Source organism: Phascolarctos cinereus, unplaced genomic scaffold, assembly GCF_003287225.1.
Source record: "Phascolarctos cinereus isolate Bilbo 61053 unplaced genomic scaffold, phaCin_HiC Scaffold_7;HRSCAF=346, whole genome shotgun sequence".
NCBI lineage: Eukaryota > Metazoa > Chordata > Mammalia > Diprotodontia > Phascolarctidae > Phascolarctos > Phascolarctos cinereus.
This window is the reverse complement of record NW_027556180.1, coordinates 146,234,616-146,253,003: the sequence shown is the minus strand read 5'-3', so window position 1 is coordinate 146,253,003 and position 18,388 is coordinate 146,234,616. Positions and strand designations below refer to the sequence as shown.

The window sequence follows — 18,388 nt, the reverse complement described above, 5'->3', positions numbered from 1 at the left end:
TCAAATCCAGCCTCAGTCACTAGCTAGCTATGTGACCCTCGGCAAATCATTTAAACTCTGTCTTCCTTAGTTTGCTCATCTGTAAAATGGGAGTAATAAAATCACTCCCTCCCCCTAACCCCCAGGATTATTGTTAGTATCAAATGAGATAATATTTGTAAAGCACTTTACAAACTTTAAAGTACTATATAATTGCTAGCTGCTCTTGTTATTATCATTAAAGTCATGTTTTCCTGGAATCGGTAATTAATAATTTACTATGTAGGCCCCCAGAAAGCTCCCTCTGATGCTAGGCATTTGTTGGGTCAGCATCCATATAAAACCATGGTTCCTGAGCCTCCACTGATGCATTTACTTTTATTATACCAAACAGGACACTTTATTGTAGAGCAAAAGACACCCAATGAAATTAGCAAGATAAGTTACCAGACAAATTCCTCCATACCAGACAAATTCCTCTATACAGACAAGAGTCTCCTACAGATTACCACATTACCAGTGGGAGAGAGAACACGCGTGAAGGGGCATATACATAGGGAATGGGATCAGATGACACATGTAAAAGGCACACGTGTTGTGAAGGTACGTAGAGGTTGGAAAGTTCTGGCCTCTGATGCTGCACATCCAGCAGTGGCCTCTAGTGGTGTCATCAGGTGAACTGCTGTCTCATGTTGGGTTGGATCCTCTGCTGTTCTGGTATTTCAGTCTGAGTACTGTCCTCTGTGTCTGTCTCCATTGTCTTGCCTGCTGCTGTTTAACAACATCTGCTGCTCTCTGGTGCCATTGGCTACTCTTCTTGTGTAATACCACTTCTTCTAGAAAGTGGGAACAGTCTGATAGCTCTTAGCTTTAAGCCCCAGGGCCATCCTTAGTTCCTTTGTGATGTTGACCCAGCTACCTGAACTCTGCTTGCTAGCTAGTAAAAGCCCATAGGCATTTAAAAAATCTGTCTTTTTAAAAACACTTGGTCTCTTCAGCTGTCCTTTGAATGTTTCAGTCCATCTCCTAGCTGAGTTAAGGGTAGAAAATTCATTTTAATTTCTATCATTCCCTGGTTCCCTCATACCATTTCTTTTAGCAAAACTTCAGAGGAACTGGTTGAAGCTGTGGGAATCATCATCCTTGTTTTTCATATAAATCTCTTACACTAGGAATACCAAAAAGACTAGAGGGTTTTCCTTACCTTTCTTCCATACAGTAGTGTTCATGGTATACCATAGTATATAGAAAGGACCATTGTATATGGATTTTTATTTGTAAAATTATTAAAATGGTGATTAAAGAGAATTTCTCTTAATAGATTTTTTTTTCTATTATTATTAGGTCTGAATCTACTATTTCACTGTTTATAGTCTCCCATATATGATTCTCCCTCGTTCCTTTTAATTCCTAGAAATTATAAATTAAAACTTTATGTTCTGGCTCATTCAATCTGTTCTATATTAAGTTCTGAATATCATATGATTCTGCCTTTTTTTTTTTAAGATCTTTCATTTGTCCATGCCTTGGAGTTCACTTATGTCAATGTTTATGGTACTCATGTTTTGCTGAGTGCTGCTTATGAAGCCAGAGTAGAGAAATTCATTTACGTGAGCACTGATGAAGTATATGGAGGTAGCCTTAATGAGGTAAGTTTGGAAAACATTTGTATTTCACCTGCTTTATTTTAAACTTTTTAAGGATAGACTTTTAAAAATAACCACATTTCTCATGCTGTGAAGTTTTTAAAAAGTGTATGTAAAAAGCATGGGATTTGATAAAAATTGACATTTATAAAATCCAACTTATTTCTTTATTAGTGAATGCCTATTTTGGCAGTATTTGTTAGATATTGTTAGATTGGATGGAAGAGAGGCTGCAAATAGGAAGACCAAATGAGTGGTTGCTTTTATATTCATTAGATCATGGATTTAGAGCTGGAAGAAACCAGCTCTATTCAGACATTTTACAGATGAGAAAGTAGATCCAGAGAGGTTAAATGACTCACCCAGAGACTCACAGGGAGTAATGTGGCCAAGCTGGGAACTAGAACCCAGATCCTCTGGTTTCACGTTCGATATTCCTTCCACCCTCCCATCCCATCTTTGTTTTAGCATATAATGGGTATTCCATGAACATGTCATAGACACAAAGCATAGAGGAGAGCTGATACAGGCAGAAATGGGATCTGAGAAAAAGATCTGGGTGGGTAAGAACAGCTGTCCATAATGCGTAAAGTGAAATATATCTGGATAAATATAAATTAGTCTTGAAAAGTACTTGAATTTTAGTTGATTCCAAGCTTAAAATGAGCCAGCAGTGAGATATAGGTGCTAGAAATGCTATTATGACCTCAGGCTACATCAGTAGGAATACAGGGTTTAGATCAAGAAGAATATTAAATCCATTGTACTCTGCACTGGTCAGACCACAAGTAAAATGTTTCATGGGCACATTTTAAGTGTCATTTACAAGCTGGAATACATCCAGAGGAAAAGAATGATAATATTGAGGGAACTTGGACTTGAAACCATGTCAATTGAAGTAACTGGGAATGTTTGGACTGAAAAAAGGAAGAATGTGGAGGGGCATAGTAAGCATCTTCACATATTAGGCTGTGATAAATAGGTTTTATTTGTCTGTGGCTTCAGAGGGCAAAACTAGACCCAAAGAATTGAAATGACAGAAAAGCAGATTTTGACTCTAAGGAGAACTTTCCAACACACTTCTTTAGTGATGAAATGAACAACTTCCTTAAGGTATTGAACTCCTAGTGGTCAAGCAGCAACTAGATGTCCACTTATTGGTAATGTTGTATTAGGGATTTATGCATCAGGTCTAAATAAAGGAGTGGGCCACATGTGGCCTTGAGGTCGCAGGTTCCCTACCCCTGTATTAGATAATCTAAGTGCCTTCCATTCTGAGATTTTATGTGCCTGTGGTCCTCATGCAGTGTATCAAATTATTCTTTCTCAAATGGAGGGCAACAATCTAAAAGTCTTACTAATAAAATATTGACATGATTTTGTAACACCTTGCTGAGTTGTCAGGTTTTATAGGCAAATAATTACCCCTAATTTCTTTGCAAAGTGTGATGATGAGAGCCTGGAGAAGATCATGCTCTTATCACTGTTGATCTGTCATATTGTACTCTATTATGTATTTTATAAGGATATTGTTTTTGGATGTTGCAGTTTTAAACATTTGCCATAGTTTGAAAGGCAGCTTGCCATGATGGTTAGAAAAGCTGTTCCTGGATTTAGGAAAACCTGGGTTCGAATTCTGCCTTTGACTAATACAGGTTTTATGGCTCTGGGTAAGTCACCTAACTTCTTAGTGCTGTAGTGCAACTCTCTAACACCCTAAGTTTGCAGAGAAGGTGCTAGTCTACATCAGAGATCCTAGTGAAATCATAGGTTAGTCCCTGTCCATACTATACTCTATGTTTGAACAAGAGCTTGTGTCAATCCAATTAAGATAAGCTTACCTATGTGATGAACGTGTCAAGTTTGTGATGTGCTTCCTAATTCTCTTGGATAGACATTATGTATGCTAAAAGCTCCTTAATTCCTTTTTAAAATTAGGAATTTGATGAGTCTTCACCAAAACAACCTACAAATCCTTATGCATCATCTAAAGCAGCTGCAGAATGTTTTGTACAGTCTTACTGGGAACAGTATAGGGTAAGTGTTCATTTCAGAGATTTATGAAATAATCTGCAATAGCAACCATTAATCTTTCATTTGTAGATAAGGAGATAGGTGCTGAGTAAAGTTATGTGTTAAGTTATAAAAACCAAAAAACAGTTTTCTTATTTTTTGGGGTAGATAAACTAGGGACCACATGCTCTTTTATATGTCATCATTTAAATCACTAACTACTCATTTTATTAATACATTAGAAATAAAATTTGATGAATTAAGAGAAGATGATGTTGCAAGTACATTGGAATACTTATGCTATTGAGAAAGTGAAAGTTCTTTAAAAACAAATATGTAGGCATGTCAGTACTTTCAAAAAGTATGTTAATTTTATCCTGGTTTAGAACTGATTGATTAGTAAACCTGACATGGCATTTTAAAAGATTTAACAGCACTTCTCTGATTGATCATTGACCTGTCAGATTAAATGCCATGTGAAAAATAGGAAATATTGACTATTTATGAAGTAGGTATGATATTTCACTTTTCAAAATTTTAATACCTACAAAGAAAGGAGCTGGAACTAATAAGTCCTCATAGGGTGAGGAAGAAAAAAAAGTGCCTGGTTCTTTCCCTATTGGGATTCCATGGATCAAGCAAGTCAGGTGAAAGGGAAGAGATAATGATAATGTTCATGTCTGTGCTTTTGGTTCTCTATAAAGAGAGTGGATTGCTTGCAATTGTTTTGTGACTCTTGTTGGCTGTGAAATTTGTTTCCATCCAGTTCACAGCACTGTTATAATTTCCGAAGGGAGATGATATTGCTATAGGGACATAAGTTTGGATTATTTGCTCTAACTAACCAAGTTTGTTCTCTTGCATTTTAAGTTTTTCAGTGTTTTACACGGGAGAGTGAGGGGAATTAGGCATTAAGTACCACTCCCTGCCTCCCTTCCCCCAACAGAAGGAATCATAGGCAAGCAGGACAGCTTTGAAAGTTATGTATTGAATATGTGTAAAAAAAAAAAGCGAGCTCTAGGTTATAGAAATTTGGTGTCATCTACAGTCCTTTCCTATAACTTATGTGGAAATGCTTGTTTTTAAAATGTTTAAGTTCAGAATAAGAATAAAATGAAATGAAAACCCAAAAAAATAAAAACAAAAATGGAAAGAAAAAAGACAGAACCAGAAGATTAGATTATTTATTAACTACACTCATATAAAAAAAGTGAATGAGAATAAAAAGATAAGAATCCTGATTGGAATTTAATCTGTTGTATGTTGAATTTTACTATGCACTTACTATGCAATATAGTTGTTTTCAATTTTTTTAATGTTGTTTTTAATAAAAACATTTAAAGGGGAAAAAAAAGAAAATGAGGTCCTTTTTTCATTACTTATTGTCCAGTGGATGGAGAATAGGGGAAAAAACCCTAAAGTGCTTTTACGTATATCATCTCATATAATTCTTTAAGCACCCTTCGAGGTAGGTAGTAGAGGTGTTATTATTTCCATTTTACAGATGAGGGCATGAAGCTCAGGGAATTTAAATGATTTGCCTGAGGTCACTAGAACCAGAATCTCTCTAAGTAGGGATTCTAACTTGGGTGTTCCTGATTCTGTCTTTAGCATTCTACCTAGTATGCCATTTAACTGCCTTTTATAGTAAAAACAGCATTGTTAAAAACATCACTGTCGTTTCCTGTTTCTCACTAGAACCTTCCGTTGTAACAAATAAATCTTGTTTAACGTTGATCATGTCCAAAAACACATTCCTCATTTTGCATTTCTGGTTCACTACCTCTCTGCATTATGAATGCTTCACTGTCACTATCTTAAAGTCATGATTGATCACTGTATTGTTCAGAGTTCTCAAGTCTTTCAGTGTTTACAAAATTGTAGTCATAGAAATTGTTTTCCTGGTTTTGCTTATTTTACTCTCTAGGTTCACGAAAGTTTTCACAAATTACTCAGGGTTCTTCATTCAATCACTTCTTAAGACACAGTAATGTTCTGCTACTTTTATATCCACCATTGTTCATCTTTTCCAAAGTTAATGGGCACCTACTTTTTTTTTTCTCCGGTTCTTTGTAATTTACCACCAGCACGCTTTCTTCTCTGCCATCTGGCCTTTATTATCTGGATTGCAAGATGTACTTTTTATATGTTTGAAGAAGAATTGCATTCAAATGTTTTAGAATAAAAAACAGTTTTTGTTTCCCCTTTTTTTCCTAGAGAAGGAGATTTGTATAGCACATATAGAGATCTAACTTAGAATTTAAAGGCTTCTCCTTACCACAATTCTAGAGGTACAGACAGTGTGATGTGGTAGAACACTGGTGTGAAACTGAAGTACAGATAGGTTCGTGTGGCTGCATAATGATTTAGAACACCACAAATTAACAAGATCTGTTTTGTATTGTGTTTTATTTATTTCGTTAAACATTTCCTAATGACATTTTAATCTGGTTGGAGGGCTGGCTCTGTAGTAGATCATTGCTTTTTGGAGTCAGACTAGGCTTGAATCTGAACTTTGCTGTTTCCTTACCTAGGTGATCTCCAGCAAGTCACTTAATGTCAGTCTAAGTTTCCTTTTTGGCACTTTATGCATTAAATAATTTGTGATATGCAGAGAGATTGAGGTAAAATCAGATACCTTTAAAAATCATGCCTAGCTTTATTTAAAAAAAGCCTTAAGCTTACAGTACCTCTTTAATAACTATCTTTTATACTTTGAAGTTTCCGGTTGTTATCACAAGGAGCAGTAATGTTTATGGACCACATCAGTATCCAGAAAAGGTAAGTTTAAGTTCCAGTTGACATATTTCCAGCAATGGTTTTGCTTTTCAGTGTGAAAAATGAATTGTTTATAACTTTGGTCAGTCCATGTCCAGACCTCTATCCAGATATCATTTAACCTACCTCTTTGCCTTCTTACCAACATTAGCATCTTGATACCAGTTAGGATTTGAAAAAAAATTTAAAGTCTAGGTTTAAGTAGTTTAGACAGTGATATCTGAGACTTAAACACAAATTAATTGTATTGCCATTGCCATATTCTTTTTTTTTGTTGTTGTTTGTTTGTTTTTTGTTTTTTTGCTAGGTAGTGGTGTTAAATGACTTGCCCAGGGTCACGCAGCTAGTAAGTGGCAAGTGTCTGAGGCCAGATTTGAACTCAGATTCTCTTGACTCCAGGGCCGATGAGCTATGCACTACACCACCTAGGTGCCCTGCCATTGCCATATTCTTGACAGACATAATGAGAGGGTTCATAATTGAAATGCTAAGAGCCAGTCTCTGCTTTCTAGTTCAAGAATCCTAAGTAGGGTCTGAGTTGCCTACCCCTGAAGTTTCTCTGTTTCTTACATGGTTGTATTGGCTGTGTTGCAAATAAGATCATGCCATGTTAGACAGAGATTAAAGTCTTGCTTTAGCATGTTTTGTTTGATATAAAATTTCAGGTGGTGTTGCAGTCATTAGAGAATAGCAGTTTTGTTCTCTTGCCCTATATATTATCTTTCTTCAACTTATTATAAAGTCAAACAAAATTTTTGATATAAGAAATCATATTTCTGGGTAACATCCTGTGAAATAATTTATCTTGAATTTTTAAGAAACTTTTTGTTTTGGGTTTGGTTTTCTCTTTTGTCCATCAAAAAATTGGGCATGTTAGAGGATATGATGTAGTAACTATCTGTTATCTGGGACAGGTTAGCATGTGATATAAAGTTGTCTCAGGAATTTGTAGAGTACCTTTTCGTGGACTTCCCACATTAAATAAAACCAGACCACTAAAGTAGACTCAACAAATACACATTTTTAGTGATTTTAGCATTTAGTAGTGATTAAGAAGATTTTGCATAATGCTGTTAATCTTCTGCAAGGGCATCATAACAAAAGCATTAATCTTATGGAAAAGTCAGATAAATGTGAATGTGACCTAATTACTTCTACAACCAGAAATAATGTTAAATATTCTCTTTAGGTTATTCCAAAATTTATATCTTTATTGCAACACAACAGAAAATGGTATGTAATCTTCCCTTTTTTTATCCCCCCAACCCCTGTTTTTGGTATATGTTGTGTAATATAATGAATATAATGTGTATTGATAATAGTTGCCACTGATTACTATTGTCTCTTGTTATTTTTCTAATGGGAACTCATGAATCAACTATAATTTATTGGGTTAAATTTATCGATCAATAATATCAGAATTTGACTATCTCTTTACATGTAACTTAAATTTATGTTCACACTGTAGATAGAACTGGATGAATTTGCAGGATACATTTCTGATATGAAAACTGGTGAAAGAGTAGTTCTCAAGGGGCATATTTTGCCTAAGGGAGCATCCTAGAATCCTGATGTTATGTTAGAAAACCTAAGATAGCCATTTAGGACTGATAAGTTCACATTGGGAGTAGTCCTCTTAACACTATGGTGTCTGTTAGGTCCCTGGCTTCTTTCTTAATGTAGGGATCATAAGAAAATGTTTAGTGTCCCGTATAAATCAGCATCCAGGCACATTTCTGCTACTTTTATAGTAAAAGTGTTCATTTGGTTATGGTAAATGGCTGAATTTTGTTTAATCTTTTTAGTTGCATTCATGGTTCAGGACTCCAAAAAAGAAATTTCCTTTATGCTGCTGATGTAGTAGAAGCTTTTCTCACCGTTCTAAAGAAAGGGAAACCAGGTGAAATTTATAACATAGGAACCAATTTTGAGATGTCAGTTGCACAACTTGCCAAAGAATTGATACAATTGGTAAGTATATATAATAAAAAGACACAGTTTTTACGGTTGAATTCTGACTTACTGGAATTAGTTTATAAAAAATAAGCACTTGAATAAACTGTCTGAAAGTATATTTATGGAAGATGTAATAATTTTAATAGGTATTAAAGTCATACCTTTGTATTACAGAAGCTTATTTGTGAATGTTGGTATTAAGGATAATAGGGAGAAATTAAGTTAAAAATAAAAGCTGATGAAATCCTTTCTCTCCTTCCATTTAAAAAAAAAGACAATCTTTTGTACTTGAATGAAAGACTAGTTTAAAAAAGCAATGTGTGTCTGATTTTGCTATAACCAACCCTTTTCAGGGTTTGTAATGAATAATTCAGATGTTCTGTGTTATAGGTATACTTCCTTTTTTGTCTTTCTTTTTGAAATGTGTTCTTTTTCAAATTAATTTCAAAAGTAATGATGTTTTAAGTTCTTGTGTTATATTTTGACTTAAATCATTCTCCTCTTTGACAGATCAAAGAAACCAATTCAGAGTCTGAAATGGAAAATTGGGTTGATTATGTTGATGATAGGTAAGAAATGGGTTGAGATACTGGTAAAGGGTTATAAAGTGTTGAGTATTTGTAAAGTCCTAAAATTTTAGGACTTAAGTCATCTGATTTCTTTTTAAGTAGAACAACATTGAAATCACAAGTAAATGAAATTTTGTCTGATTCATAAAGATTGGCTTTTCTAAAAGGCCATCCCAGTTTTTTTTAACTCTTATTCTAAAGAATATTTTACATGTAATGATAAAGTAAGAGCATAATTTAAGCCCATTTTTTATTATTCTGTCTTCAGTCTACTCATAAATAGCTCATCATGAGCCTCTGTTTCTGTGTACATGAATCTTATGTTTATGTAAAATAAAATTACTGTTGCCTCATAGGTAAGGGTGTAGAACCTGAACTCCAAGCCCAAGTTTCAAATCTTGTCCCATAGGTAATTGGTGAAATGGAAAGAGCACTCATCAGGTGTTGCAGTCAGATGACCAGGCTTCAGGTCCTAGCACTTCCGTTCTCATGTATGACCTTAGGCCAGCCACTAATCAGTCTCTCTGTGCCTTAGTTTTCTGCTCTGTAGAAATGGGAGTTGAATTCCATGACTCTTAAGATTCTTTCCAACTCTGTATCTGTGATCCTCAGGATTTGCACTGAAACATAGTACCTATATCAGTTACTGTTGAAGTCTAGGTTATAGATATGGTCCAAGCCCTTGAGAGATACATGGTCAAGTGACCTTTGGAGGTAGAAGATTTCAAGGTCTAGGTACCTCAGGGGTCTGATTAGAATTTTGTCATTTCCCTGAGATGCTTGTATTTTCCACTCCCCATTACTTACACTTCCTAGGTATGCACTTGGGTAAGTCACTTAATCACATTTGTGTAAAATGGGGATGATAATAATACCTTACAGGGTTGTTTTGAGGATCAAATGAGACAATATTTATAAAAAAGAAGTGCTTAACATAGTACCTGGCACATAGTAGGCACTCTAAATGCTTCTTTTCCACCCTTCCTTCCCCTTCATCAGTTCACTGATTTCCTAAGACTTTCCACGTGAGGCCCTGCAATCCCATAGGCTCCCTGGGTCCTAGGGTTATGAAATGAAATAAAGTGACCTAGAGTTATGAAATGAAGGATTATTCTCGTGTTGTGCTAGGAGTTATTCTTGTCCTTCTTGTTCACTGTTAGGTAAAAAGCATCAGGATACATAGTAAGTACTGCATGGACAATGCCAAATAGTCCATTTGGAAGAGGGAAGGAAGGTTTTTTTTTTCACCACTGACATGGAGTTGGAAGCATAAGACATTAGTTTTGAAGATAGCCAAAGAGTTGGAGTGGTATGATATGGTAGAAGTTAGTGTCATTCACGTTTAGGTTGTAACGGAAATAATAAAAGAATAAGGATATATAATTAAAGAAGTAATTAAAAATGTATAGAAAAGGAAATGGTGATTTTAAAGATCCAGTATGGTTTCCTCAGTAGTGAGTCCTGCTAGAAGGGTTGCTAAATGGATAGAACTGGAGAGCTAGGGGATGCTACAGATAAAGTTGACTTAGATTTACCAAAATGTTTGGCAAAATATCTGATGCCTTAGTGGAAAAGATGAAGAGGTGTGACTAGACAGTAATTCAATTAAATAGGTTTGATTGGTTGAACTTAGAATAGTTGTTAATGTTTCAATGTCAGCTTTGCAGGAAGTTTCCAGTGCAATGCCTCAGTGATCTGTGCTTAGCCCTAAACTGTTTAACATTTTTAGCAATAACTTAGATAAGGGAATAGGTGGCATGCTATTCAGATTTGCAGAAGGCATAAAGTTGAAAGGGATAACTAATGTACTGGGTGATAAAATCAGGTTCCAAAAAGTGCTTGTCAGGCTAAAGCATTTGGATGAATCTTAGATGAAATTCAATAGGGATGATATAAAATCTTAGACTTATATCCAAAAAAATCAACTTCACAGGTGTAGGGTGGGTGAGGCAGCAGTTTGCCTGAAAAATATTGGGTTTTTTTAGTGAACTGCACGTTCAGTATAAGCCAGCAGTGTGAGGTGGCAGTCAAAAAATCGAATGTGATCTTGTGCCACATTAAGAGAGTCATAGCTTCCAGGAATAAGGAACTCATGCTCTGCCCTGACCATTCCACATCTAGAGAATTGTGTTTAGTTCTGGGCACCATAGCTTAAGGACATGATTAACTTAGAAGGTATCTAGAGGAGGGTATCCAGCATGACAAAAAGCCTTGAGTCTGTGTCAAATGAGGAAAGGCTGAATAGATATTTATTTAACCTGGAGAAGGAAAGACTTGAGATATGATAGGTGTCCTTAGTATTTCTCCAGACATTGTCTTTCCCCCAGCAACTAGCACTGTATACTTAGTGGGAGTTTAATAAATATTTGTTGAATAAATGAATGCCCTTCCATTTAACTGCAACTGTAATTTCTCCAGCTTTCAGCTACAGCTGGGATGTTTTGTGTAGACATGGTTTCATTCCTTTAGTAGTGCCTCAAATCAGTGATTATTAGAAATCTCATATTGTTGGTAAGTGGGTACTAGTAGATGCTCTAAAACTGAATTGATGCATAGCATCCCATGACTCTTTTTTTTCCCTCTTCCATCATAGTCACTGTGGTAGTGAAGGATTGAGGAGCATCCATCACCATAGCAACATTCATTACCTAGTGCTTATCTCTGTAGGGCAGGGGTTCTTAACCTTTTTTGTGCTATAAACTTGTTTGACAGTCTGATGAAGCTTATGGACTCCTTTTCAGAATAGTTTTGGTAAATACGTAAAATACATAGTTACAATGTACCCCCTGAAATCTATCCACTGACCCCTGGGGAGTCTGTATGCCAGGTTAAGAACTCCTGCTCTTTTATTTAGGTCTTTGGACAATAAATGCAGGCTTTTGCCCATAAACAAACAAGTGTACGCAGGTAAAATTTGGACCAAAATTTACCTTAAAAATTTTGGTTTAAAAAAAAAAAGACCAAGAACATTAATTCATGGCACTTCATATTCTGAGTTTGAACTGGTATTGTCATGGGCATTTTCCATCATTTAAAGTTATAATTGGTAACTGTGTATGAGATTTAAACTTAAATGTCATTTCATTCACTCTGGTTTTTTTTAGACCTTCCAATGACATGAGATATCCTATGAAATCAGAAAAAATGCATGGTTTGGGATGGAGACCTAAAGTTCCCTGGAAAGAAGGAATAAAGAAAACAAGTATGTTTTAAAATACTTTTTTTCCTGGAATTAGGGTTAGTAATTTGAAGAAAAGGAAAATGTGATGTATTTTAAGAATACTCTAGAACTAGATTTGAATATTAATATCTTTGAATTTCAGATGCTATACATCCCTGCACAGACAAGACTCCTATAGCATTTGCTGGCAAGTTGTCATCCAAATTTTGCTTAAAGACATCTAAGAATGAGGAACATGCTACACTTCCCCTCATCCCTACCCTCCACTATAGGACTCTAAATTTGTCTGTATTAAATTTCATCTTTTTGTTTCTTGGAAAGGATAGAATTATGAACTGAATTTTCTAGGGTCCTAATTCTATCATCCATCATATTAGCAGGACCTCTCAACTTCATGGCAGCCATAATTTCAATAAGTTTGCTCTGTTTTCAGCAGAATCATTGACAAAAGTGTTGGACATAACCTGACCAAGGGCAAGAACTTGTGACTTTTCACTAAATGTTGTCCTCCAGATTAACATTGATTCATTCATTAATCACCACTTTTTGGATCAGGACAATCAATCAGTCCCACCACCTACCTAAATTAGGGTTAGAAAGATTTTGTCAAATGTCATGCTGTAACCTTTTTCCTTTGGTGAGGAGGTTGGGGGAATGAGTCTGATTTCATTCATGTGAGGAAATTCCTTCCACCAATGCAGATCAGCAGCTGTTCTGCAACTTATAGTAGTAGAGAGTTACCTGAGACAGTGAGGAGTTAAATGACTTGTCTTAGGTCACTGTTAGTTTGTGTCAGAATGGGAACTTGAACCCAGGGCATCTGAGGCTGGTCTTCTCTCCACTAAACCATGCTAAGCCACTGTACTGAACTGCTTATCTATATCTTTGCTTTGGTTTACTTATTTAGTAACCTTGTCAGAAAGGGAAATAAGGTTGGTATGGTATGATTTGTTCTTAAGGAGCCCCTTTCTGTTGTATGCATCACCTCTTTCCTTTCTAAGTGCTTACAAATTACCCCTTTAATAATCCATTCTAGAATTTTACTTAGTAAATGAGGTCAGGGTTCTTTGCCCATAGTTTAAAGCATCCACTTTTGGGGGGTGGGGTGTGAAAATATGAGTGTTCTTAACACAGCTCTGCAGCAATTTTCCCATTCACCAGGATTCCTTGAAAAGATGACCCAACAGAAATTTAACAGTCAACATCTACAGGTTTTTAGTGTCCTGAGGTATAATTTACCTGTGACATTTGATAAAGCTATTTCATTACTTATTTTGAGTTCTAATTCACGCTTAATTCTTCTTGGAAGATAAAATAGAAGCAGAATAGGAGTAAAGTAATTGTTCTTTCTCTCAGCGGTCCTTGATCATCTTCCTAGCCATCATACTGTGCCTTTCTTGATCTGCCTGTTGCCTTCCAAAATAGCTTTTAGATACATTTTATTGATGGCATTAAAAAATTGTCTTTATCTTTGCAGACGTTATCTCTCTGTTGGGTTCCTTCCCCTTCCCAATTGAACAGTTTAAAAAACCACTTATTAGAAATATTCTGTCTAGCAAAGAAAATTCCCATATTAGACGTCTCCTCTTACCACAGATCTGAAAGGTCATTTCTTCCTTGTTCCTCTGATTTGCTTCTAATGTCACCTTTTTATGTCTAAGTCATGTGTCCTTTTGGAGTTTATCTGGCATATGGTTTTGAGGTGTTGGGTCGTTGCCTATTTTCTGCCCAGCCACTTCACAATTGGCCACTTCTGGTGGCCCAGAAATGAATAGTGACAGTTGGGGAGGCCATTACTTCCTTTTTTTTTTTTGTGAGGCAATAGGGGTTAAGTGACTTGCGCAGGGTCACACAGCAAGTAAGTATTACTTGTCTGAGGCTGGATTTGAACTCAGGTCCTCCTGACTCCAAGGCCAGAGCTTTATTCACTGAGCCACCTAGCTGCCCCGAGGCCATTACTTCTTACCTAGATTTATTTAAACTTGTGAAAATCTGTATCTTTCTTTCGAAAGTCCTTAAGACATATCAGACTACACAGTGATCAAGAGAACTGCTCATCAACGTTTCAGTTGATTTTTTTTAATATTGTTAAATGTTTTAGTAGGAAATTCAAGAAGTATTCAACATATCCCAAAAAATCCATTAGATAAACAAGATTAAGTGGGTACATGTACATATATTAAGACCCTTTGCAGAAATATTCTGGTTTGTATATTTATTCTGGACTAAGGAGCAATGTGACCTCATGAAACAGTGTGAGATATGGAGGCAGCAAGGTAGCAGTTCAGATCCCCCTTTCCCATTAACTAGCTGTGTAACTGTGGACAAGTCTCTAACTTCTCTGAGCCTCACTTTGCTCTGTAGCAAAATGGGAGTCATAATAACTGTAGATTTATCTCTTAGGGCTGTTCATGAAGATCAAGGGAGATAACATAACAGTGTTTTGCAAATGTTAATGTTATATATCCATGTCTGTCTGTCTCTCTGTTTCAGTGTCTCAGCTGTTATAATTATTACTGTAGATAGGATGCAGTCAGATATTTAGGGAACGTTGGTTTAGGGCTTACTGTAGAATGAATTAATACTTCTACTGATTCAAAAAAAAGTTCACTTTTTAAAAAATGTTATTGAGTTAATGGGGAGAGAATGAAAAAATTAGCTTTTGAAGACTTGGTTTAAAAAAATGTTAGCAAGATTATTTTGAACTATTTTTTAACTCATTAAAAGTGCTTGTAAAAAGGTTAATTTATTCTTAAGCCCTGAATTGTGCTATTTTCTGTACTTGAACACCTCCCTCCCAGTTTTTGGATGTATAAGTTGACACATACATGAGTGCATACACGTATATACATACTTGGCATACATATACAAGCATATGTGTATTGCATGTTATGTATATATACACATATATAAATAACTAAATGTGGAAATACATCAATTACTAGACATTTTTTAAAAGAAACTTAGCAAGTTGTTTTTTCCCCTAGTTTTTCTTTGATGTGAAGAATTTTTATAAAAAGTGTTAAAAATTATGGCAGTACAATAGCCTTCAAGTGTTATGTGTTTAAAATAAATATAGAAGAAAAGTTAAAATTTTTTTCTTTCTTTTTCATATCAGTTGAATGGTACAAAGAGAATTTTCATAACTGGAAGAATGCAGAAAAGGCTTTGGAGCCCTTTCCTGTGGAATAAAAATTTTTACAATAAACAACATTTATGGGAGAGAAAAGAAGAAAATCGTTCTACCTCACAGATACTTGATATGAAATAAAGTTACCAAACAGAATCTTCTTTCCTTTTGGAAGTAGATTCAGGTATTTTTGCACAAAATCTCAAGGGCAAAATTATGTTATAAATAATAGATATTCCCAGTTCATGGAAGAGTCGCATTATGAGCTGACTTGATGGAATTTTGATCTACTGTCAATTGTATTCTCAAAGGATGATGCTACTTTTCTGCACAATAGGAAACAATAGGAAATAAGATGAATGAAGTGTGGAGAAACACAACTGACAGATGTATCTATAAAGAGAGAGTCCATCCCTTGGGTTCGGAAGTCTCATCAACTAGAGAAAGGTCTGCTTCACAAGTGGTCCACAGGCCCAGAAATCAATCATGGCAGTAGGGAAGGCATCACTTGCAGGCCTGTTCTCTGCTCTGACGCTGTGAATATTCTACAGATCTACTTCTTGCTAGGGATTGTTATAAATTTGAATCTTAAGGTAATACAGAGTAAGTTTTTATCCTAATTAAAGCCTGAAATTCCATTATATGATTTGCCGTAAAATGAGAAATACCTGTCTGTACGAAGCAATAAAGTTGGAGTAAGATAAAAACATTTCAAGCACTTTTAAATTTTGGTACTTGATTTTTAATAATTGATTAACTTAGTAAAGTTAACTGTGGAATTTAAAAACTTCTAGAAGAATATATTTATAAAAATAGGAATGTAAGATTTATATAAGTTTCTAAATTATTTTAACTGCAAAAAAAATTGAGTTAAAGAGGAAATGTACTGCAAGTCTAGCTTTCATTTTGTGTTTATGAAATTATGTCATATTAATGTTTTTAATGAGACATTCATGCTTTTTATTCTATTTTCTATTTAAAATACAATGAATACTTCATATATATATGTATGTATAATATTTTATCTATATTCATGACCAAAAATGCATAGCTTGGCCAACTTAAGTTAAATGATGTTGGAAACTTAAAACATGAATTCAACAAATATTTTTGGAGCATACTTTGTACATATCATTGAACTTAAGAAATACTTTTTTAAAAGTGTTCTTTTTCAAGAAACCAAAATTTTTTATTTTTCATTTTTAGAATTACTTTTATACCATTAAATTCAGGTCTTTTGCTTTCAAGATTAACATTAATTCTCCTAATTAACAAAATTAGCTTATCATGAAGGGAAGCATTTTAATTTTTAACATTTATAAAATTGATGTCCACATAAATCATTTTCTATTAAAGCGTTTTTAACATTTCTGCTGTCTCATTGAATTTTTTTAAAACATCATTTAGCATTTATTGATTACTTTTACAAAGTAAATGGCACTTCTAACTGTTGTGAGAATGGGAAGTATGATAAGGGAAAAGGCATGTGAAAGCTGGGATGAAATGTCTACATCTACATGTGATGTAAATCTAGCATATCTTTACTTTTTGTGGAGATCAACATTGGGTATAGAAATCTTATCAAGCCATTCCTGGAACTGAATCAGTTCATCCATAAAGATGTTGGACAAAGGTATGTGACCTTCCCGAAATTATTTATTACTATCTTGAAGGCAGTTTTCCAGGGATTTGGTTGGAGAAGTGAGACCAGTGATTGGTGACTCTCACATATGTGTTTTATGTAAAAGCTTACCTTTTGTTTCTTTTTTTTCTTTTTCTTTTTTTTTTTTTTTTCCATTTGTGAGGCAGTTGGGGTTAAGTAACTTGCCCAGGGTCACACAGCTAGTAAGTGTTAAGTGTCTGGTTGCAGACCAGATTTGAACGCAGGTCCACCTGACTCCAAGGCCAATGCTGTATCCAAGCTGCCCCTTGCCTTTTGTTTCTAAATGTCCCAAAGTCTCAGTGGCTATCTGATTGTTTTATAAATGTAATTGAACAATATGATGTGGATACTTCACAGCATTGCCTCCCAGAGCATCCTTGCATGCGGAAAGTTCAGATAGGAAACAAGGGTGTTCTATCTTTGACACCAGCTTTGCCAGTACAATAGCCTGGATAGAGAATGAGGAAGAAGATGCAAAAGAGCTTGGATGGGTTGCCACCATATCTACACATTATATGATAATCAGGAAAGAAATAGTCAAACCTACAACGTCAACCCTAGACCCCAACCACGTCCCTCTCCTGTCTTTGTCCCAGGACGATTACCAGTACCTGGCCACCTGCCTCTGGCCTCCCATGAGCCTCTCCAGTGCTGCAGAGATGATTAATGGACCAGAATCAAACTTCCTCAGCCCTCAAACTTTTTCAGCATCTTAAACTATCACTTTCTACCTCCCGATTAAACTCTTCCAGGCTATGCCTTCACCTGAGGCAGGACATCACCACCTGTTATAAGGCTGAATCTCAAGAGAAGACAACAGTCTCCTCAGAGCAGCCTGGTGGTGCAATGATGAGAGTGCTGAGCTTGGAATCAGGAAGACCTGAGTTCAAATCCAGTCTCAAGCATTTACTAACTCTGTAACTTTGGGCAAATCACTTAAACTCTTTGCCTCAGTTTCCTTATCTATAAAATGGGGCTAATAATAGTACCTGCCTTCCCGAGTTAATGTGAGGATCAAATGAGATAATTATAAAGTGCTTAGCTCAGTGCCTGACGCATAGTAGATGCTATATAAATGGTAGCTATTATTAATCACCTGCCTCCTTCAAAGGACCTCTATACACTGTTAGAGCCTGGGCTCATTCTCAGTAGTTGGCATACTCCCACCATCTTGTTCTCCCCCCATCCTAGTCATTTTGTTAGTTTTTTTATTTAGTTAGGCAGTAGGGTTAAGTGACTTGCCCAGGGTCACACAGCTAGTAAGTGTTATGTGTCTGAGGCCGGATTTGAACTCAGGTCCTCCTGAATCCAAGGTGGGTGCTCTATCCACTGCGCCACCTAGCTGCTCCTGTCCTAGTCATTTTGAACAACAAGCTGCTGATCGGCAAATCCTACTTCCCATCCCCAGCTTCCTGCTTCCTTACTTCCATACTTCTCAATCCTGCTCTTCCCCTACTCACCAGTGTTCTGTTC

The 18,388-nt window shown here is 35.7% G+C and overlaps 1 protein-coding gene across 3 annotated transcripts in view; it reads left to right on the top strand.

Annotated features, from left to right (window-relative positions):
• TGDS (TDP-glucose 4,6-dehydratase) overlaps positions 1-16,621 on the top strand; it is a 28,070-nt gene extending 11,449 nt beyond the window's left edge. The window contains exons 5-12 of one of the 3 annotated variants that reach the window (XM_020965816.2): positions 1,486-1,628; positions 3,564-3,662; positions 6,360-6,419; positions 7,606-7,649; positions 8,222-8,387; positions 8,883-8,941; positions 12,046-12,143; positions 15,590-16,621. In XM_020965816.2, coding sequence (XP_020821475.1) covers positions 1,486-1,628; positions 3,564-3,662; positions 6,360-6,419; positions 7,606-7,649; positions 8,222-8,387; positions 8,883-8,941; positions 12,046-12,143; positions 15,590-15,606 — 686 coding nt within the window. In that variant the 3' untranslated portion in view covers positions 15,607-16,621. The other 2 variants (XM_020965815.2, XM_020965814.2) reach the window with 2 other exon arrangements.
• Positions 16,622-18,388: the final 1,767 nt, after the last annotated feature.